Consider the following 23,204-nt stretch of genomic DNA (forward strand, 5'->3'; position numbering starts at 1 on the left):
CAACTTGTGTAGCTCGGGCAAAAATACTAAGTTTTAGTTATCTACTAAAATTATTGGACCATTAGGATAATTTAAGAGCCATGGTATCAATTATTATTATTAATCATTTAAAAGTTTTAAACTCAACATCAGCTTTTAAACATGGCGCAGCGAATATTCATCTTCATAATTCAGCTTCCTGTCTGAAACTGAACATAATATGTATATCCAATATCCATACTTGAAACTGAATATAATATGACAGATGGAATGTTAACTTCGCACTTGGTTTTTAAATGTGCGCCTAACTTCCGATTAATTGTCCACACAAGCCTGACCTGTTACTCAAGTGCGAGAGAGACGAAACGAGGCAAACAACGAAGGAGAGGAAACGAGACGATCGATAAACTGGTTCGTATTGTAATACTGATAACACGAGTATAGGAACGAGGTAGGAAGATCTGAGGCCGGCCTGTCGTTGTGCAGAACTCGACAGCGCCGGACTGTTTCCAGCCGGCTAAACTATAAAACACGTGGTCCGTGTAAACCTTTACATCAAGTAAGTCGCATTCATTTATAACATTAAATAAGAAGGTTCATACCCAATTTAAGTCCATGATTTTATTACTACGCATTGTGATTTGTGAAACACGTGTTGATTATGTGCGTCTTGTGTAACGACGTACTTACCTAGCGATACTTAGCAACAACGAACGCGGGAAGTTAGCGCTGTCAGTCAAATTTTATTGGGGTCAATAGAATTTGAACTGCTTAATTTGGATTGTTGTTTTATGATCATAATTTTACAAAAAAAAACAGTTATAAATCACTGTTTAGGTATTTGTTTTTTTTAAATAATAATTTATCGTTTCTTTGTAGTTAAAGTATTTGACTGAATTTAAGACCAAATAAAGATATATAAGTAAATATTAAAGAACTTATGTATATGTTCCTACAAAATTATTCAGGAGATGAGAGCAGGTTAACCTCAATTAATTAATCGGATATTCTGTATTGTATTGTATGTGTGTTGTTTGTTGTCTTCGCATTCAGGTCCTAAGTTATAAGCAACTGGGTACTATGTATAGATATATAGTATTTTTCAACTGGGATGAGTTCTGTGACGCTTGAAAAAATCCCGAATTACGCATACGTATTATGTTTGGAAAATATTTTTGAAATTATAAGCTTGTTAATATTTGAAGTATACATATAATATACATACATTGCATTATTAGTGTAGACTATTAAATAGATTCCTTTAACTGCGAGAGAAAAATATTGTTACTTAAAAAAAAAACCCTGTATGAAACGGAACACCCGCCCTTAGTAGGTACCTAAGTACCTATGTCCCGAGTCCCGTTTCATACATTGCGTTATTTAAAAATATGTAATAATATTTTCCTTTCGTATTTGATGAAATCTATTAAATAGACGCGGTTGTGTGTAAAAATGTCCTATAATATTTATTTATTCGTATATTTTCTATACCTTTTTCATGATTTTACGTAAAGATTATGATTATTATAAAGTCATTCGGAAATTTTTCTCTTGAAAGTTATGAATCGACCTGTATATTTTATATCATTTAATGTTGGTCATAATTATGACGTACAATTATGTTATATTTAGTTATATCTACAACTTAGGGACTGTAAACAAATTTAATTTTAATTGTGTACACACTATTACTTCATTTCTATTTTTAATATGCATTTGTATGTTATGTACCTACCTAAATAATGAAACCACGCTTGGGTTTCATGCTTGGAATTTTATGTTGAAGATACTCGATGCTATCATTTAGTTTGAATTTGAAGCGCATTCAGCGCTCCATGAAACGTCTTAACTTGGTATTAAATTACGTTTTTGAGTTTTAGTTTCCAGTATTTATAGATCCCAGCTGTCAACAGGATCGGTTGATTAATTGAGGGACCATAAATTAAAATATAAAAAATAAATAAATATTATAGGACATTCTTACACAGATTGACTGCGCCCCACGGTAAGCTCAAGAAGGCTTGTATTGTGGGTACTCAGACAACGATATATGTAATATACAAATACATATAAAACGTCCATGACTCAGAAACAAATATCTGTGCTCATCACACAAATAAATGCCCTTACCGGGATTCGAACCCAGGACCGCGGCTCAGCAGGCAGGGTCACTACCGACTGAGCCAGACCGGTCGGAATTATGCTGTACCTATTCAAATTCCACTTTCCAGAAATGTCACAGGAAGATTTATGTTGCCAAGTGGGTGGACCGTGCAGTCTGGTGCTCAGCGATGGCTCCGTGTTCCACGGCAGAAGTTTCGGCGCACCGCTTCCCGCCGATGGTGAAGTTGGTAAGTGATGTGTTATTTTTATGATTCCATTTCATTTATAGTGATGATAGGAACCTGTAGGTGTTCTTTCATCTGAGGAAGGTAGGTATGCACATAAACGATGAGATGATGACTCTCGTTCAAGCGGGCGCCGGGCCGGAGCTTCCAGTTTTAACAGTGTTGTTTTCCATAGAAAACGAACAGCCGGGAGTACTAATCTAGACTTTTCGAACGCCATACATATCATCAGTATTAAAACCATTTCAACATCTAATGACGTAGGTAGTACAATGTTGAATGTAAGACTTTCTACATTGTACCTCGTAAGATCCACGAACGGCTTTAACTATCGCGTGTGGTGACCACAGAATAAAAAATATTCGCCACTAATTATTATTTTAATACAAGCTAAACATCATTATGTATACATAGGTGTTTTCGTTTCCAAGCACCTCTCACTTGCAAACAAGCCTCCTTCTGTGCAACGAGCTAAACTCCGCCTCCATACAGATAACTAATTTCAGGATTGCTTATCTTATTCATGTTTAGGCTAATAAAGTAATAACCTAACCACAAAATTAAAATTTAGAAAAAACCCCTACCGCGACATAGTAATCCGATTTTCATGAAACATGGCTAAGAACACTCCCGACTAACTCAGCTTTCAGACAAGAAAAAACTAAATCTTAATCGGTTCATCCGTTCGGGAGCTACGATGCCACAGACAGACACACATACAGCCAGATAGACAAACAGGCAGACAGACAGACACGTCAAACTTATACCACCCCGTCGTTTTTGCGTCGGGGGGTTAAAAAATAGCTCATGAGACACACAATAGATAATACTTATTAGTTAGTTGTTATTTTTGAATAATCCAAACTTGGCTCCTATCCTCATACAGATATTACAGATAACCAGGATTATTTTCTTTCTTTGCAAATGTGCCTATACAGCAGGTACACAAAGACAAATGACGGCAATAAACTTTACCTGAAAGTAACTTCTATTTTTTAATACCATGCTGATTCATCAATTTCGTGTTACCGCCTGACTGCGTGCATGATTTCTTAAACAATCCAGGATTATTTTGTTATTTAGCAAATTTTGCATTGTGCCGACACAGCAGGTACGTAAAGACAATGGTGGGAACCGATTTTACCTGAAAATACCTTCTCTTTTTCATCGCCATGCTCTTTGTTCATTTCGTCACAGATTAATAATAAGTTATTCGTGTTATCGCCTGACCGCGTGCATTGTGTACCTAATGTAGGATTATTTTGTTACTATGCAATGGGCCGGTACCGCAAAAAGTACACAAAGACAAGGATGGTAATAAACTTTACCTGAAAATAACTTCTCTTTCAACGCCTGATTCTTAAACAATTTGCGCCTTGAATATGGCACTTTGTTAACGCTCCTTATTAGTACTTCCTTTATTCATCTTTCCTCTTAAGTTAGGCTGTTTATAATATGAATATAAAAGTAAAATACAAAAACACATACAAAACAATATAAAAAACATATAAACACATTATAAAAAACCTAACCTAGGGTGCCGCCAGCAGCGGGGCAGGGCCCAAGCTGCCGGTGGTTAGGGCTGCAGAGAGAGGAACCGTCGGACTATCCGCGCTGTGTCCAAGATCACCGCCTTCTGCATCTGGCCCTTGATCCAGCCACCTAGCGAGAGTCGAGACTCTTCGCTATGAGACCGTTCGCTGAAACGACTATCGGAACAATGATCGTTGATTCAACATCCCACATGGCGGTTATCTCGTGAGCCAAGTCTAGGTACTTACTGGACTTGTCCTTCTCGGCTTTCACGAGATTCTCATCATGGGGGATGGTGATGTCAACGAGCACTGCCCGGCGTTGCAGTCGATCTATTATCACAATGTCAGGCTTATTTAAAAATATTTTAAGCGGGTTACTCACGTATTAAGTCGATATAGCGTTCGACATGTTTCGGTTCAATTTCGAGAACCTTTCTCAAGAGTAGCGACCCCGCCTTTACATGTCGAGAGCGCGACGCATACTGCGGGCGCTTGCTCGGTGCGCGCGGCTGCTGAGGACGGGCGCAGGGGGGGTCGGCGACGCGGGCGACGTCACCGTGGCGAGATCGGAGCTACCCACTATGTTACTTTTGTCAAAAGCAGGATTGCACACAACACTTATTACGTCACTTGTTAAGGGTGCGTTTACACTGGGGACCGACGTAGTGCCTAGAACTGTTTTCCAACTAGGTGGCACCGACCAACCACTGTCACGATTGAAATTGGGATGACGACTAATTTCTATAGCTTCCCGTATTTTCCGCTGAACGAAGAACGAAGTCGAGTTCACGGTGGAGAGGGAGTTAGATGGGAAGTTCTTGAGAAAGGTTCTCGAAATTGAACCGAAACATGTCGAACGCTATATCGACTTAATACGAGAGTAACCCGCTTAAAATATTTTTAAATATGTATGAGTCTCACGGGAGTTTTATATGTCAGGCTTATTGGCTACAATAGTCCTGTCAGTGATAATAGATCGATCCCAATAGAACGTGGCACGACCATTTTCGAGAACTGGCGCAGTACTATAATTATTAGTATTTATTAGTACTATAATTACTATCGCGTTCACCGTCGGATGAGGAGAGCAGAAGAGAAGAGACCTACGATTATTGCTCCCCAATCTCCCCATATATACGCCGTGTTTTTATTGAATTCCGTTAACTTCGGCATATAGTTAGGTCCATTATAGGAAACAGAATGGCATAATTCGTATTTTTTCTAAAAAAAAAACCATACGTTTGCGATAGATGATAATTAAAGTTATCTTTATTTGTTTAATGTCATCTTGTTATATTGGTGAGCAAGCCCAGTTGAGATTTGCCCCGCTGTACCTTAACATCTATCCCAGGTGTATGGTGTTTTTAAGAAAAAATGAATTAAAAAAACGAACTATGTTATTCTGTTTCCTATAATGGACCTAACTATATTCCGAAGTTAACAAAATATTTTTAGGGTTACGTACCCAAAAAAGGAAAAGAACAAAACCCTTGCAGGATAACTATATCCTGCAAACTGTTGTCAGTCAAGACCCCTTATTTTATTTACAATTAATATCATTATAATATTTATGATATGTAAAAAGGTAACGTTAAAAAGATAAGGCCGTTTATGCCGCAAATGGACTGATTTATACTTTGAAGTATTAAATATACATAGATACATATTACATCCCTGTATGTATGTTTCGATACTCCAAATCACTTTATCTTAGCGGGATAGGTTAGGGTACTTCACAAAGACATAAACTGTTAACAAATATGTAATTACCTATTGTCAAAAAATTATAACTGATAAAAAATGTAAATGTACAAGGCTATGTATGTATGCAAATGTATATTAAGGTACAGTCAACCAATTAGAATCCTAGGCCACTCTAGAACCCTGTCGTATTGACACCGTGCTTTATTTGCTATATATCAATCAATCAATCAATCAAAATATTCTTTATTCAAATAGGCTTACAATAAGCACTTTTAAATTGTCAACAGTGTACAATATTCATCTTATTCTAAATATCAGAGCAATTTATTGGTGCAATAAACAATATTGTTTTAAAACTACATTGATTTAATAAAATGATATCAATCTAAATTGTATAAAAAAATACTAGTATAAAAACTTCTAGAATAAATTCTAAATGTCAAAAAAATTGTATAAAAATACATTGAATTATCAACAATTATCATCATTAATAAGCTAGATAATTAATGGTTTTCAACAATACTTGTATCCCACGGTGTTTCATCATTCATGTAGTCTTGTGTGCTGTAGTAGGCTTTAGAGATCAGTATACGCTTTACATAATGTTTAAATCGATTAAAAGACAGTTCAGTGATGGCATTAGGAAGTTTGTTATAAAATCTTTTTTAATTTTATGGAGCCGAGTGAAGGGCACTGCAAGCTTATGCTTATTTCTAGTGTTTATATTATGTACATCACAGTTTTTCTTAAATTTACAAATGTTTTTATGTACATACATAATATTCTCATAAATATATTGACAATGCACTGTCATTATATTAATGTCCTTAAACTTATCTCTAAGTGAGTCTCTATGGTTCATTTTGTATATTGCTCGAATAGCCCTCTTCTGCAGAACAAATATGGTATTTATCTCTGAAGCACTGCCCCATAGTAAAATACCATATGACATAATGCTGTGAAAGTAACTAAAATAAACTAATCGAGCTGTTTCCACGTCTGTTAACTGACGGATCTTGCTCACTGCAAATGCTGCAGAGCTCAGTCTATTCGAGAGGGTAGCAATATGGGGACCCCACTGAAGTTTAGAATCTAAAGTTATGCCAAGAAAAACTGTACTATCTACCAGTTCCAATTCCTCATCCTTCACAACGACACTTGCTTGTTCATTTTTAGCATTACTCGTTACAAACTTAATACATTTAGACTTTTTCTCATTTAACAATAAGTTATTAACACTAAACCAATTAACTACTTCGGAAATAGCATTGTTTACATTTTCACAAGTTTGTTGCTGACGTTTGACTTTGAAAATAAGGGAAGTATCATCTGCAAACAATACTATATCATGGTGGGTCTTTACAAGATATGGCAGGTCATTAATGTAGATAAGGAACAGGAAAGGCCCCAATATTGATCCCTGCGGTACACCCATAGAGACTAGTGACCCCGGTGAGCGCTGTCCATTCACGTCGACCCTTTGTATTCTATCGTGTAAGTAAGATTTGACTAAATTCAGTGCCGATCCTCGCACTCCATAGTAGTGCAATTTCCTGATCAGTGTTTCATGACAGACGCAATCGAAAGCCTTAGATAAATCACAGAAGATACCCAAGGCATCCTGTGACTCCTCCCAGGCATCGAAAATCTGTTTGATTAGCTCAACACCAGCGTCGGTTGTTGAGCGACCCCGTGTAAAACCAAATTGTTTATTGTGCATTAGATTATTGATGTTAAAATGTTGTAATAGCTGAAATAACACTAACTTTTCAAAAATTTTGCTGAATGTCGGTAACACTGATATCGGTCTAAAATTAGTGGGGTCGGATGTGCTACAAGATTTAAATAATGGAATGACTTTACTGTGTTTCATAAGATCAGGAAACTCACCACAATCAACACTGTTATTAAAGATAACTACCAAGTCAGGCGCTACAATTTCTATTAAAGATTTAACACCATGGACAGAGACTCCCCAGAGGTCACAAGTTTTTTTAACATTAATTGATTGAAATGCCTTAATTATATCTGAGGTACTAACATGTTCAAATACAAGGTCTCTACTACATTCTGTGACATTATCTTCTAACAATGTAACGGCAGATGCGGGTGATGAATTTAAGTGCCTAGTTGTGGAAACTGGTATATCAGTGAAGAACTTTTCAAATTCTGTTGCTACTTCTAAATTGGAATCTACAATTTTGCCATCAATTTTTAATTTCAGTTCATTTGTTCTTTGCTTTGACCGACCAGTCTCCACGTTAATTACTTTCCACGTTGCTTTAATTATATCGGAACTACTTTTATACTTATAGCAGTCAGTTTGACTTTTACTGTGAAAGGGTTCTACAGTGGCGGGGTAAATCTCGACTGGGGGACAATTGTAACTGATCCATTTTTTCCATTATTACACTCTGATGTTGAGTTCTACATGTATCCACTGAACACGCCTACCATAGATAACCGGTGGACACTCTATTGAATAATGCAAACATTGTACAACATGGAAAAATGGACCAGTTACATTTGCCCCCTAGTCGAGATTTGCCCCGCTGTACCTTATAGGAGATGATCGAGTGCACTGTGTGTGTAGTGTTTCAGACCGGCATGGTTGGCTACCCCGAGTCGCTGACCGACCCGTCGTACCACGCACAGCTGCTGGTGCTGACCTACCCGCTGGTGGGCAACTACGGAGTCCCCGAGGAGGCCGAGTACGATGAACACGGTTTGCCAAGGTAACATATCGAGAATCACATCGCTCATCGTACTCTAAAGTTATCAAGCCGATAAAGTTCGTTTGTCCCTTTCCGACGTGTTGGTGTGATAGAAAGGGACAAACAAACTTTATCGGCTTGATAACTTTAGTATACGTTTATGAATAAGGGGATCAAACTATATATTGACTTTCCCACAGATAACCTGTAGGTAGGTACTATAAGGACCCTTTTATCAGAATTTCAGACCTTTTTTTATGGGATAGGAGCAAACGAGCAGATGGAAAGCCTATTAAATTTTCAAAACTATTCAAACGATTACTATACATTATAGCCATTAAATGTATTATAGCCAATTATTATGTTGTTCATGGAATTGGATTTGGGTGATAATAATAATCGCATACAGTACAGCGTCATAGACTACGGATTTCGGATACAGATTGGATATGATTAGCAACCACATTGTATACTCGGCTCGTACTATTCATACCGATAACAGTGATAACAAATAGTTTTTTTTTTTAATGTTAAACCTGAGTATCCACAGCAAGCGTTCGAAAGCTTAACTTCTCGCAAGCCGCGATAAAATTTTTCATATGTTTTCCTCGTATGCGGATCCGCGTACCGCGTAGAAGGTAAGTACCGTGGGACTTACTCGATCTTTGTAACAATTTGACTAAACGTTAACTCAAAAGCGAATATAAATCTGAATATATTTTTCCATTTCTTACAGATGGTTCGAATCAAGCCGCATTTGGGCAGCTGGCCTGATCGTCGGTGAAATAAGTAAACATGCAAGTCACTGGCGCGCTAAGAAATCACTTGGCACCTGGTTAGCTGCGAACAAAGTCCCTGGACTCTGTGACGTGGACACCAGAGCGCTGACATGCCGGCTGCGAGAGGGCGTGACGTTGGGCAGGATTATACAAGGGCCGGTCCCGTCTGTCCTGCCGCCGCTTTCTGATCCTAATTCGAGGAATTTAGTGGCAGAAGTATCAGTCAAGGTAATTTTACCTTTTTTAGCGGTACTCTATAAGTACAAGGTGTCCCAAAAAAGTCACGTTAGACTGAAACTGGATCCTCTTAGGGCCCTACCTCCAGTTTCGGTCTGATGTGTCATTTTTGGTCCTATTTAGTTGAAATTTCTCTAACTCAATGTTTGTATCTCTTTTCATACGGGTTGATATATTATACTGGTAGCAATACAATGTTCGCAATGATTGTATAAAGTCCATGAAAATGATATAAATATCATATCCGTATTATTAAAGGAATAAACTATTTATTAAAATGTTTTAGTAACTTTAATTAATGCGGTAATTTTTATTTTAGGCTGAAAAAATATACAATCCCAATGGTGACGTGTCGATTATGGCTGTAGACTGTGGTCTAAAATACAATCAAATAAGATGTTTGATAAACAGGAACGCCAAAGTGACGGTAGTGCCGTGGAACCATAAGCTTGATCCACAAAATTATGATGGTTTATTCATAAGCAATGGACCAGGCGATCCCGATGTCTGCAAAAGCGTTGTTGAAAATATCCGCAGTGTTGTGAAATCAAGTAATGTAAAACCAATTTTTGGAATTTGTCTCGGTCATCAACTACTTTCAACTGCTGTTGGATGTAAAACATTCAAAATGAGGTAATTAATATACCAAATTATAATAAATTTAAAGTATTTTGTAGACTTATGAGTTCGTCTAAGTTAACTTTTCAACGCCTAGAAAAAAAGTGAAGTATATACATCTATATACCAGTTTGTGTGGTGAAAAAATATTTGTATGGAAAGAATGACAAAACCTCACTTTTTTTCTAGGCGTTGAAAAGTTATAATATATATACAGGGTGATTCATGAGTCGTGAGCAGGAGTGAACAGGGCACTGGGGAGGGTCACGCTGAGCAACTTTCATAATGGGGCAACACTGAATTGTGATTATTTTTCTTAACTATGACTTAATTGATAAGTACTTAATTGATAGCTAATTATCAATTACGTTCTAATTATGACTTAATTGATGATTAACTATCAATTAAGTCATAGTTAAGAAAAAAAAAATCACAATTTAGTGTTGCCCCATTATGAAAGTTGCTCAGTGTGACCCTCCCCAGTGCCCTGTTCACTCCTGCTCACGACTCATGAATCATCCTGTATATATATAATGTATATATTTGCTTATTATATTTATGATATATCATAAAGACGAGATTTGCTTGTATCTTTATATGAATAAACTGACAAAGCGGCTTTATAGCAATCGACAAAAAAATGGGACGCTTTACTAAACACACTCACATTTTAACTTGATGCCCAAAGCTGGCTGATAGAATTGACGTTTAAATGATGATTTTGTATAATATATGAACTGGATTCAGGTATTTTGATGTATTACAGTTAATATTTACCTTATGTTGGTGTGGTGAAAATGTTGTGTTTCACAGTGGCAAAATTTGTTTAACTTCGCTACACTCGCGGTTCAAAATTACTTAGAATCGTTCGCTTGCTCGGGTATCGTGCGGTTAAATAATTATTTCGCCCCGTTGTAAAACAAACAACTAATAGAAATTAAATATGACATGCTTTACGAGGGCTCAGGTGATGACTCAGGTGACCCAAATCTAGGTTTAGAAAGAGATTAGTTTATTTTTTATCTTATACTTTTAAACGAGCAATTCTTGTATATTTATTTATTTATTTATATATACCGACGATCTCGGAAACCGCTCTAACGATTTCGCTGAAATTTGTTATGTGGGGGTTTTCGGGGGTGAAAAATTGATCTAGCGTAGCCTTAGATCCCGGAAAACGCGAATTTTCGAGTTTTCATGAGTTTTTCTTTCGCGTTAGTAAACGTAAAATATGGTCGTTAATTTCGCCGCGCGCGCATCGATTCCGCTTAGCTCAGTCGTACGAGGTCGGTCTAATCTACGCAGATAGATCGTAGGTGTCAGGGTTTCGAATCCCGGCCAGAACTTAAGTTTTTGTGTTTTGTCTTTTTGTTTTTGTATTTATAAGAGTTTTTTTTTATTGAAAGACGTGATATATTAAAATAGAATCGAGCGAAGCTCGGTCGCCCAGATATTATTTATTTAACTAGAACGCGTCGACGCCTAACCAACGCAAACATTTATGATCAATTCTTCAGACTCTTTCGTACTGATTTAACATTATTTTACATTGCAAGAGTTATTGTATTTATAGGTGGTACTAATTGAGAATCTTTACTGTTTCTTTACGCACAATTGCGCTTGATTACGTAAATATAATAGTGACTTAGTGGAGAGTGACAAATGAGCCATGTCCTGAAACCATGAATATCAGATGTTTACAAATAAGTACATCAAATAAACCCTACGTGCAGTAATTCATGTATGTAAAATAGCAATAAGACACAATTGATCAATCCCGGGTAAAGCATGTTATACAACTATTTGTATACCAAATTCGATAAATTATAGAAAAAGGGATAAACCTCGTACTTTGTATTGCAAACGCCATGCCGAGTTAGTGTGTTCCGTCTCTGTGTTTGAGTACTTTTTATATGAATGTATTCTGTAAACTAATACTTTTTTTGCAGTTATGGCAACCGAGGACACAATTTGCCCTGTACACACAGCGAAACACGTAGATGCTTTATGACATCGCAAAATCATGGCTTCGCTGTAGATAGCAGTACTTTGCCTAGCGATTGGAAAGTCTTATTTACCAATGAAAATGATAAAACAAATGAAGGCATCATACACGAATCCAAACCTTTCTTCAGTGTACAATTTCACCCAGAACACACTGCAGGGCCGACCGACCTGGAATGTCTATTTGACATATTTATTGACTCAGTGAAAGCCTTTAAATCGAAGAAACCGTGTGTTGTGAATAAAATGATTACCGACAAATTAACATTTACTCCTACTATAAATGAACGACCAAAAAAGGTTCTGATTCTCGGTTCTGGGGGATTGTCTATCGGTCAAGCCGGAGAATTTGATTACTCAGGGTCTCAAGGTGTTAAAGCTATGCAAGAAGAAAAGATCCAAACGGTGCTAATCAATCCCAATATTGCAACAGTGCAAACATCTAAAGGATTAGCTGACAAAGTTTACTTTTTGCCTATCACTCCCGAATATGTAGAACAAGTTATCAAAGCAGAACGTCCTACTGGCGTTTTGCTTACGTTTGGAGGACAGACAGCACTGAACTGCGGGGTACAGTTGCAGAAATCCAAAGTTTTTGAGAAGTACAACGTCAAAGTTTTGGGAACACCTATACAATCCATAATAGATACAGAAGACAGAAAGATTTTTGCAGAAAAAATCAATGCTATAGGGGAAAAGGTGGCCCCGAGTGCGGCCGTTTTTTCTGTGGAGGAAGCAGTGTCAGCGGCTCTCCAAATAGGATACCCTGTGATGGCGCGTGCTGCATTTTCATTAGGCGGTCTGGGGTCTGGATTTGCAAACAACGAGGAAGAGCTAAGAGCCCTAGCACACCAAGCTTTCTCACATTCTGATCAACTGATTATAGACAAGTCCCTCAAGGGATGGAAAGAAGTTGAGTATGAGGTGGTCCGTGATGCTTACGATAACTGCATTACAGTGTGCAATATGGAGAACGTAGATCCTTTAGGAATACATACGGGAGAGTCTATAGTTGTTGCGCCGAGCCAAACACTCTCAAATCGAGAGTATTACATGCTAAGGAATACTGCTTTGAAAGTAATTCGACATTTTGGCATTGTTGGAGAGTGCAACATACAGTATGCTCTTAATCCTCTTTCTGAGGAATTCTACATAATAGAAGTCAATGCTCGGTTGTCGAGAAGTTCAGCTTTGGCGAGTAAAGCTACGGGTTATCCATTGGCATATGTCGCAGCAAAATTAGCGCTCAGCATCCCTCTGCCAGAAATAAAGAATTCAGTGACAAGAGTAACCACAGCTTGTTTTGAACCAAGTTTAGATTATTGTGTTGTTAAAATACCTAGATGGGACTTGGCAAAGTTCACTAGAGTCAGTACCAAAATCGGAAGCTCTATGAAAAGTGTGGGAGAGGTCATGTCTATTGGAAGAAACTTTGAAGAAGCGTTCCAAAAAGCGTTACGTATGGTTGATGAAAATGTTAATGGATTTGATCCCAACATAAAAGAAGCGAATGAAAATGAACTCATGGAACCCACAGATAAGCGAATGTTTGTTTTAGCAGCCGCCCTTAAAAATAACTACACAGTAGAAAAATTGTACCAACTTACTCAAATTGATAGATGGTTTTTGGAAAAGTTTAAAAATATCATAAACTTTTATAACACTCTAGAGGGTGTCGACCACAATTCAATAACACCAAATATGCTTAAAAGTGCTAAACAGATCGGATTTTCTGACAAACAAATTGCTAATGCCATTAAAAGCACAGAATTGGCCGTTAGAAAACTAAGAGAAGAGTTTAAAATAACACCATGTGTAAAAAAAATTGATACAGTTGCTGCTGAGTGGCCGGCGTCGACAAATTACTTGTACCTCACATACAACGGGACCCAGCACGATTTAGACTTTCCAGGAGGATTCACAATGGTACTGGGTTCAGGAGTATACAGGATTGGCAGTTCTGTTGAATTCGATTGGTGCGCAGTGGGCTGCCTTAGGGAATTACGAAATCAGGGTAAAAAAACTATTATGGTTAATTATAATCCTGAAACAGTTAGTACTGACTATGACATGAGCGACCGGTTATACTTCGAAGAAATATCTTTCGAGGTCGTAATGGATATATACAACATAGAGCACCCGGATGGAATTGTACTGTCCATGGGAGGACAACTCCCAAATAACATTGCGATGGATTTACACCGGCAACAAGCAAAAATATTAGGTACTTCACCAGACATGATAGACAATGCTGAAAACAGATTTAAATTTTCTCGTATGCTAGATCGCAAAAATATATTGCAACCGAGGTGGAAAGAACTCACCGATTTAGAATCTGCAACAGCGTTTTGCGATGAAGTTGGCTACCCTTGTTTAGTCAGACCTTCTTACGTGCTCAGTGGAGCTGCTATGAATGTAGCATATTCTAATCAAGATTTGGAAGCTTATCTTAAATCGGCTAGCAAAGTGAGCAAGGATTATCCTGTAGTTATTTCTAAATTTATTATGGATGCAAAAGAGATTGATGTTGATGCTGTCGCAGCTGATGGTGTAATTATGTGTATGGCTGTATCAGAACATGTAGAAAACGCTGGAGTTCATTCTGGTGACGCCACATTGGTAACTCCTCCACAAGACATAAATAACGAAACGTTAGACAAAATCAAAGAGATCGCAGGCATTGTTGCAGAAACACTTGATGTTAGCGGTCCTTTTAATATGCAATTAATAGCCAAAGATAATGACCTCAAAGTTATTGAATGTAATGTAAGAGTTTCTAGGTCATTCCCATTTGTATCTAAAACTCTAGACCATGATTTTGTGGCAACCGCAACTAAAGTTATCCTTGGACTGCCAGTAGAGACTCTTAACGTCATGAGTGGTGTTGGAAAAGTGGGTGTAAAAGTACCACAGTTTTCATTCTCTCGATTGGCTGGCGCAGATGTCACACTGGGAGTAGAGATGGCATCTACGGGTGAAGTAGCTTGCTTTGGCGAAAACCGTTATGAAGCTTATCTGAAATCCTTAATGAGCACAGGGTTCAGAATCCCTAAAAAAGCCATATTGCTATCAGTCGGAACATTTAAGGTAAATTCTTAATCTACTCTTACTTATAAAAGTTGTTAAAAACTTAATTAAATTACCATTTACGTTCTTATATTGTCGATGACTACTTATTTGTATCTTTAACCTTTACAGCACAAGATGGAGTTATTACCAAGCGTACGCATCTTACACAGAATGGGATACAAATTATATGCCAGTATGGGTACTGGTGACTTTTACACGGAGCACGGAGTAGAGGTATGTTAACAGTTATTTGTTTTACAAAGGGGCAAAGTTGTTGTTTAACCGCACGTACCAATATTAATACCCGAGCAAGCGATAGATTCCACCGCGAGCGTTGCGAGTGGTTCAATATGTGGAATCTTATAAATACTGACTATAAAACATCAAACTAAATCAAATCCATCATTTTATTCACTATTTATGATTAAATATAATCATTTATAGGTAAATTCTAACAGTTTAAGACATCGAGTTAAAATTTGTATGAAATTACTTTGCACTCTTGTGGATAAAATTTTTGTATGATAAATCTGTTTTCGAATAACAAAGAGAGCCTTTCTATACCAGTTGCTTTGCTGAAATAGTTATTAGTTATACAAGGGGGCAAAGTTGTATTTTAACGCCGAGTGTGGAATTGAAAAACGAGCAAGTGAAAAGATTCTATAGTTGAACCACGAGCGAAGCGAGTGGTTTGAGAATAGAATCCTGAACTTGCGAGTTTTTTAACACACGAGAAGTAAAATACATTTGCACCCGATTGTAACACAAAACTTTTCCCCTCAATATAGCGAGGAAACTGCAACGCAAAAAATGCGTTTATCACTGCTTCCAGTAGTTCCACAGGTGGTAAATCATCTTTTCCCCTCACTAGCTCGGAAACACGTGTTTTGTCCTTTAATACCAGCGGGTAAAAACGCATTTTATCCACTAGTGGGTAAAGTAATTTGACCTTGAATAAAGTCAAATTAACTGCTTTAAAATTGATAAAAGTAGGTGAATCTAGTAATAAAGATGATTTACCACCTGTGGAACTACTGGAAGCAACGCAATTTTTGCGATGCAGTTTCCTCGCTATAGTGAGGGGAAAAGTTTTGTGTTACACTCGGGTGCAAATGTATTTTACTTCTCGTGTGTTAAAAAACTCGCAAGTTCAGGATTCTATTCTCGAACCACTCGCTTCGCTCGTGGTTCAACTATAGAATCCATTCACTTGCTCGTTTTTCAATTCCACACTCGATTGTTACTAGATTCACCTACTTTCAATTTTTTTTAAAAGAGTTAATTTGTCTTTATTCAAGGACAAATTACTTTACCCACTAGTGGATAAAATGCGTTTTTACCCGCTGGTATTAAAGGACAAAACACGTGTTTACGAGCTAGTGAGGGAAAAAAATTAAAAGGTATTGAATAGCAAGTTAAGTCGCTATTTTCATTATTTTTATATAAATTGTAGGTATTTAGTACTTTCGTATTTGCAGGTTGAAAGTGTGCAATGGACTTTTGATCACATTTGTGACCCGGAAGACGATCGCTCAGACGGCGAACTGATGCACTTGGCAGATTTTATGGCGAGGCGCCAACTAGACCTTGTCATTAACTTGCCTATGCGGGGAGGCTGTCGTCGGGTGTCATCCTTCACCACACACGGTTATCGCACGCGCCGTTTAGCGGTTGACTATGCCGTGCCTTTGGTGACAGATGTTAAATGTGCAAAACTTTTAGTGCAGGTATGATTATTTCACCACTATCTATATCCAAATCATCAAACTGTTTCTTTTAATAACGACGGACTAAACAGCGGTGTATTTCAACCCAACGACATGTTCTCAAACAGCATTTCCCGAAGACGCTAGAGATTTTCATGATTTATAAGACTTGTAGTATTAAATGTTCAGCATTTATAAAAATCAAAAAACCATCTTAGTAAACCCTTAGATACAACGCATTTAATTATTTTTTTTTATTGGTACCAAATTTCAGCTTTCTAGTGCTATTTCATTCAAATAAACGCATTTAATGATATGTTACATTCATTTCACAATTTCAGGCTATGATGAAATGTGGTGGTATACCAATGATGAAAACCCACACTGACTGCATGACGTCACGCAATATTATAAAGTTACCTGGCTTCATCGATGTACATGTGCATGCTCGTGAACCTGGAGCAACTTATAAAGAAGACTTCGCTTCCTGCACGGCTGCTGCCCTTGCTGGTGGTGTCACAATGATCTGTGCCATGCCGAACACGAATCCCCCGGTCATCGATAAAGCATCTTACGATTACACCGCTGCATTGACTCGTGTCAGTGCTCGCTGTGACTACGCTCTCTTCATGGGTGCTTCGACGTCAAACTGTGAAACTGCAGCAGAAATGGCTCCTCAAGCTGCCGCCCTTAAGATGTATTTGAACGAAACCTTCACCACATTAAAGTTGGACGATATGACGGTATGGCAAAAACATTTACAAAACTGGCCTAAGAAAATGCCCGTCTGCGCCCATGCAGAACGCGAAAAAACTGGAGCAATTATTCTTATGGCATCGTTGTTAGATCGCCCCATACATATCTGTCATGTGGCTCGTAAGGAAGAAATTTCAATCATAAGGGCAGCTAAGGAAAGAGGATTAAAAGTAACATGTGAAGTCTGCCCACATCATTTGTTTTTGAGTACTGATGACATTAACAGAATAGGAAAAGGTCGTGCTGAAGTGCGCCCAGTTCTTTACAGCCCGGAAGACCAAGCAGAACTTTGGAAAAATATGGACATCATTGATGTTTTCGCAACCGATCACGCTCCTCATGCTGTTGCAGAAAAAGACGCAGAAAAACCTTTACCAGGATATCCGGGCTTAGAGACGATTTTACCTCTTTTGTTAAATGCTGTTCATCAAGGACGTCTCACCATCGAGGACATAATTAATAAGTTCCATAGAAATCCGAGGAAAATATTTAACTTGCCAGAACAACCTAATACTTACGTTGAAGTTGATATGGATTACGAATGGACCATTCCAAGTAGCATGGAATTTACAAAATCAAAATGGACTCCTTTCGCCGGTATGCAAGTTTGTGGAGCTGTACATCGCGTCACCTTGCGCGGTGAAATTGCATATGTAGAAGGTCAAGTTCTCGTACCACCAGGGTTTGGTCAAAATGTCCGTGATTGGCCAGCACCCAAGAAACAATCCTTCCCTGTCTTTGCAGTTGAAAAAACAGATAAAGAACATAGCAGACCAAGTTCTGCACTTGATTTTCACAGCTCTGCTGATTTCAGCCGGTTAAGCGACCTTGACATGGAACAACTGGAACCTAAACCAGAAGGTAAATTAAATGTACACTTTGAAGCACAGAGAAGCGCTTCGCCTCTACCTGGACAAGAACGCCCGTCTTCAAAACGAGAAAGATTGGATAGTTCATCTTATTATAATCCGCCACAAGTATCCGTTTCACAGCGACAACGAAGTGATCTGTTTGGCAAGAGTATTCTGACTGTAGACTCGTTTGGCAAAGATACTCTCAATGACATTTTTAATCTTGCTCAGTTTATGAAAACGAGTGTCAGCAAGGGTCGTTTCTTGGATGATATTTTGCGAGGAAAAGTCATGTCTTCGATATTCTACGAAGTGAGCACTCGCACCAGTTGCAGTTTTGCGGCAGCCATGCAACGACTCGGTGGTTCTGTTATCCACACTGACGCGACCAGCTCTTCAGCTAAAAAAGGAGAGACGTTAGAAGACAGTGTTGCAGTTATGTCCAGTTACTCTGACGTGGTGGTACTCCGACATCCCGAACCTGGAGCAGTTGCTGTAAGTTAACTACTTAATCAGCAGTTCTCGAAAAGTTTGTACATAGCCACGTCAGCAAATTTTAATTGATCCTATTTTGTTACCAACATTTAGTAATATATAATTATTAGTAATACCTATATAATCGAGTTTCGTAAGATATAGACAGGATAATTATTATAATTAATAAAATATAGATACTAGAGAACCTTATTGACGAAATAAAACTTACTAAAAACTCAATTCATCAAAAAAATCTTGGTCACAAAATAGGAATAAAAAAAAACAAATTTAACTTTTTCCTTAAATTTTTTACAAACTTTTTGAGAACAGCGGGCCGATTTTTGAGTCTCACGTTTCACGCGTTCGAATTCAGAAAATTGTCACTGAAAATAATAAGCAAGTCACCGTTTTCAACCGGTATTTTAGTGACAAAATCCCGTATGCGAGATTTAAAAATCGCCCCCCTGCTCTAATACGTTATATCGAATCCATGGAGTAGTATATATGTATTTTACTATGAATATTATTTCAAATAATCGTCTTTTTTACAGCGTGCCTCACGCCAGTGCCGAAAACCTGTAATCAATGCAGGAGATGGAGTTGGAGAACACCCCACACAAGCTTTACTGGATGTATTCACCATCCGAGAAGAAATTGGTACAGTCAATGGACTCACTATAACTATGGTTGGAGACCTTAAAAATGGGCGCACGGTACATTCACTAGCCCGGTTACTCACACTGTATCAAGTCAATTTACAGTACGTGAGTCCTCCAGGCCTCGGAATGCCAAAACATATAACAGATTACGTTGCGTCCAAGGGAATACCCCAAAAAGTATTTGAACGTTTAGAAGATGTACTGGCGGATACGCACGTCTTATACATGACACGAATACAACGAGAAAGATTCGAGAGCCAAGAGGAGTATGAGAAGGTATGTTATGGTTATTTATACGTGGTATATTTGCGACTTGATTCGTATTCCACGTGCATCTCTTTGCACTTGCAGACCTAACTAACCCCCACATTGACCCACATCAAAATTAAGCAACTTTATATATGTACAGTTATATAATACCTACATAATATCCTTCCTTACTCATAATGTTCTAAACATCAATAATAAATTTTCGTCTTAGGTCGTCTATATCAGTTAGAATTACCCAATTGACATTACTTATTATTCTTAATATCTGGGCGACCGAGCTTCGCTCGGTTCTATTTTAATATATCACGTCTTTAGATAAAAAAAAACTCTTATAAATACAAAAACAAAAAAAAAGACAAAAAACAAAAATTTTATTTCTGGCCGGGATTCGAAACCCTGACACCTACGATCTATCTGCGTACATTAGACCGACCTCGTACGACTGAGCTAAGCGGAATCGATGCGCGCGCGGCGAAATTAACGACCATATTTTACGTTTACTACCGCGAAAGAAAAACTCATGAAAACTCGAAAATTCGCGTTTTCCGGGATTTAAGACTACGCTAGATCGATTTTTCACCCCCGAAAACCCCCACATAACAAATTTCGGCGAAATCGTTAGAGCGGTTTCCGAGATCGTCGGTATATATAAATAAATAAATAAATAAATATACAAGAATTGCTCGTTTAAAAGTATAAGATACAAGAATTGCTCGTTTAAAAGTATAAGATTAAGTATTTATGTATACATTTATATTATTGTCTGTGTACCCACAAGTCGCACAACACAAACCTTCTTGAGCTTATTGTGTGACTCGAGCAATCTGTGTAAGAAGGTCCTATAATATTTAAGTATTTATTTACCCCGTTATTCATAAAAAAGTTACAGAACTGATTAGTTAAAAAAGTGTTTTATCCCTTTTTGTCAAGTTGACTTATGTATTTGTGAGAAAGGGACAAAACACTTTTATACTAATCAGATCAGTAACTTTTTTATGAATAAGGGGGCTATTTTATGAAATATTTTCAGGCTCGAGGATTGTTGGTGGTGACGCCGCACCTGATGACGCGCGCGCGCCGGCGCATGGTCGTGATGCACCCGCTGCCGCGCCTGGACGAGATCTCGGCCGAGTTCGACTCGGACCCGCGCGCCGCCTACTTCCGCCAGGCCGAGTATGGCATGTATGTGCGCATGGCGCTGCTGTCCATGGTAGCGGGCGTCAACCCCCTAGTGTAGCTTTTGTGGGAGTGTGGCTGTGTAATAGTAGGTACCTACATTACGTCAGATGCCGGGAAAGAAGGGTTTACAGGCTGAGTAGGTATATCCAACTGAGCGTAGCGAAGCCGGACAGTGATAAGCCCTTTAAGCCCTTTTCATGTCGAGGGATGTATAATTGTATATTATTGTTTTTCTGAAACTTGCAATGAAATGAAAAAAAGTGTAGTTTAATTCAATAGCTCTTGATAGTTTTGATAAAACCGGGCAAAAAGGATTTTTTTTTAATTCCGCGTCAAACTTTTAAACATCTATATAGGCATAGAGGAAATAAGTAAGGGAAGAGTTGTAACTCCATACATCAGTAAATGCGAGTTATTTGTAGTGACATCTATCGTCATTCACTCGTCAATCACGCGCCAACTAGCGTAAATTATCAGTACTGCTACTTGTCAATAGACGTCACGACGAACAAAAAGTCTATTGCTCAACAATTTTTAGCTAATATTACAATAGTATTAATCAGTACTTTGCTTTCAATTACTTCAGCTTATAATATAAGGTGTAAACTGTTTTAATATTACATTTTTGGCAAACGCAACACTGTCGGCACCTAGTGTCGAGTAGCAGTACTGATAATTTACGCTAGTTGGCGCGTGATTAACGAGTGAATGACGATAGATGTCACTACAAATAACTCGCATTTACTGATGTATGGAGTTACAACTCTTCCCTTACTTATTCCTCTATGATATAGGTAACCTTTTAAACGGTGACATTCAGGTCCATTAGTTCTAATGTTTTTTTTTCTGATTACTAAATGTCATGGCGTAATGTCAGAATTTAACGTTTAGAAACATAATTATGAAGGGTGCTTTACAGGCTTAAGTGTGAAATGTATTATGAAATTCCTCACTCAGCGCACCGGATACGTAGTAGTCACCAACCTAATTTGAAGTACGTCATTTCATGAGTCATGACAACATTTCATTGCAAGATTGAGAAAATGTAATTTTGATACAAGTATCAGTAGACGCGTATCTAAATATTAGAGTGACGTATTTTTGTATAGTAGATAAGGTATGACCATGGTATGACCTTAGTACATACCTAGTTAATTTTAGAATAGTGTATCTAGAAATAAGTACATTTAATTGCAAGAGTCTAGGTTTTTAAGATACAGAATTGTACTATATCTATTGTAATCATAGCTGGGCATTAACTCGTTAATCCGTTAATCGTTAATTAACGAAGTTAACATTTCGATTAACGGATTAACTTTTAAGTTAACTTTAAAAAATCTTAACGGATTCGTTAAATTCCGTTAAATTTCATAGAGTCCGTTAATCGTTAATCCAGCAACCCAAGCAGCTCGCTGCGCCGCGAAAACCACGTTCTTACTGCTACTGTAAAAGCCCGTAGTACGGCAAAACCTAGGTTTTATCGGTAAAAGCAGATCCGTCGGTTATAAACAGTCTAAAGACCAATTGGCGACTTTGGATCACTTATTCGAGATCTTCTAAATCTTATTAGGCGTGCTAGATCGATCACTAACCTGGGAATAGAGTGCAATCATCAGGCATGACAGACAAATCGCGCAACCGACGCATCGAGTCCGACGCATCGAGTTCATCGAGCCATCTCAAATCTCAATCTGAAGAACCGACCGCATGAATGACCCAATAATTACCAATCCGTAGCAAAATCTAGGATTTAGCCAACCAACGGCGGTAAAAGCCCGAAGAGACCGTAATTATTACATTTCGGTTTTTTGCCGATTGGCGTCACAGGTTTTAATGGTTTTTGGTGGGTACTTAGTAAATAGAATTACATAATACCTACAGTGGAGTCCTATTTTTATGACGTGTTAACGGATTATCGATTAACTTTAACTTCCGTTAAATCTACCGAAATGTATCGCTTTAACGATTAACGAAGTTAACTTATTAAGTAACGGATTAACGATTATCGAAGTTAACTATTTGATTAACGGTGCCCAGCTATATGATTGTAATTGTGTTGTGTGTAATAATAATAATATCTCCGTTATTATTTATTGGAGCTACAAACTTTTTTCGTGATATAAGATCTGCCAAAGCAATAATACAAATGTAGGCCATAATGATTTTCCAACGTATTTTTTCCTCGGAAACGTTCGTCTTTGTCGTGCTAGTTCGGTCATTTAAGGGCATTTAGGGTTCGGTCATTTTAGGGTTCGGATTCGTTTAAGGGCATATTCGGTACAGTAGTGTGTAATGATTAGGAAAGTAGGATATTAACTT

At 37.8% G+C, this 23,204-nt stretch overlaps 1 protein-coding gene across 1 annotated transcript; it reads left to right on the plus strand.

The window, feature by feature from the left end:
* The first annotated feature begins 398 nt into the window (after positions 1-398).
* Positions 399-21,369, plus strand: LOC125227837 (CAD protein). Its single transcript, XM_048132204.1, has 11 exons — positions 399-538; positions 2,211-2,330; positions 8,160-8,301; positions 9,017-9,287; positions 9,616-9,929; positions 11,864-15,005; positions 15,117-15,221; positions 16,466-16,714; positions 17,035-18,795; positions 19,329-19,712; positions 20,737-21,369. Exons 2-11 carry the CDS (start codon positions 2,213-2,215, stop codon positions 20,941-20,943), a joined length of 6,693 nt encoding a protein of 2,230 aa, XP_047988161.1. The 5' UTR covers positions 399-538; positions 2,211-2,212; the 3' UTR covers positions 20,944-21,369.
* The last annotated feature ends 1,835 nt before the right edge of the window (positions 21,370-23,204 follow it).

The sequence above is a fragment of the Leguminivora glycinivorella genome, chromosome 7, assembly GCF_023078275.1.
Source record: "Leguminivora glycinivorella isolate SPB_JAAS2020 chromosome 7, LegGlyc_1.1, whole genome shotgun sequence".
Classification (NCBI taxonomy): Eukaryota; Metazoa; Arthropoda; class Insecta; order Lepidoptera; family Tortricidae; genus Leguminivora; species Leguminivora glycinivorella.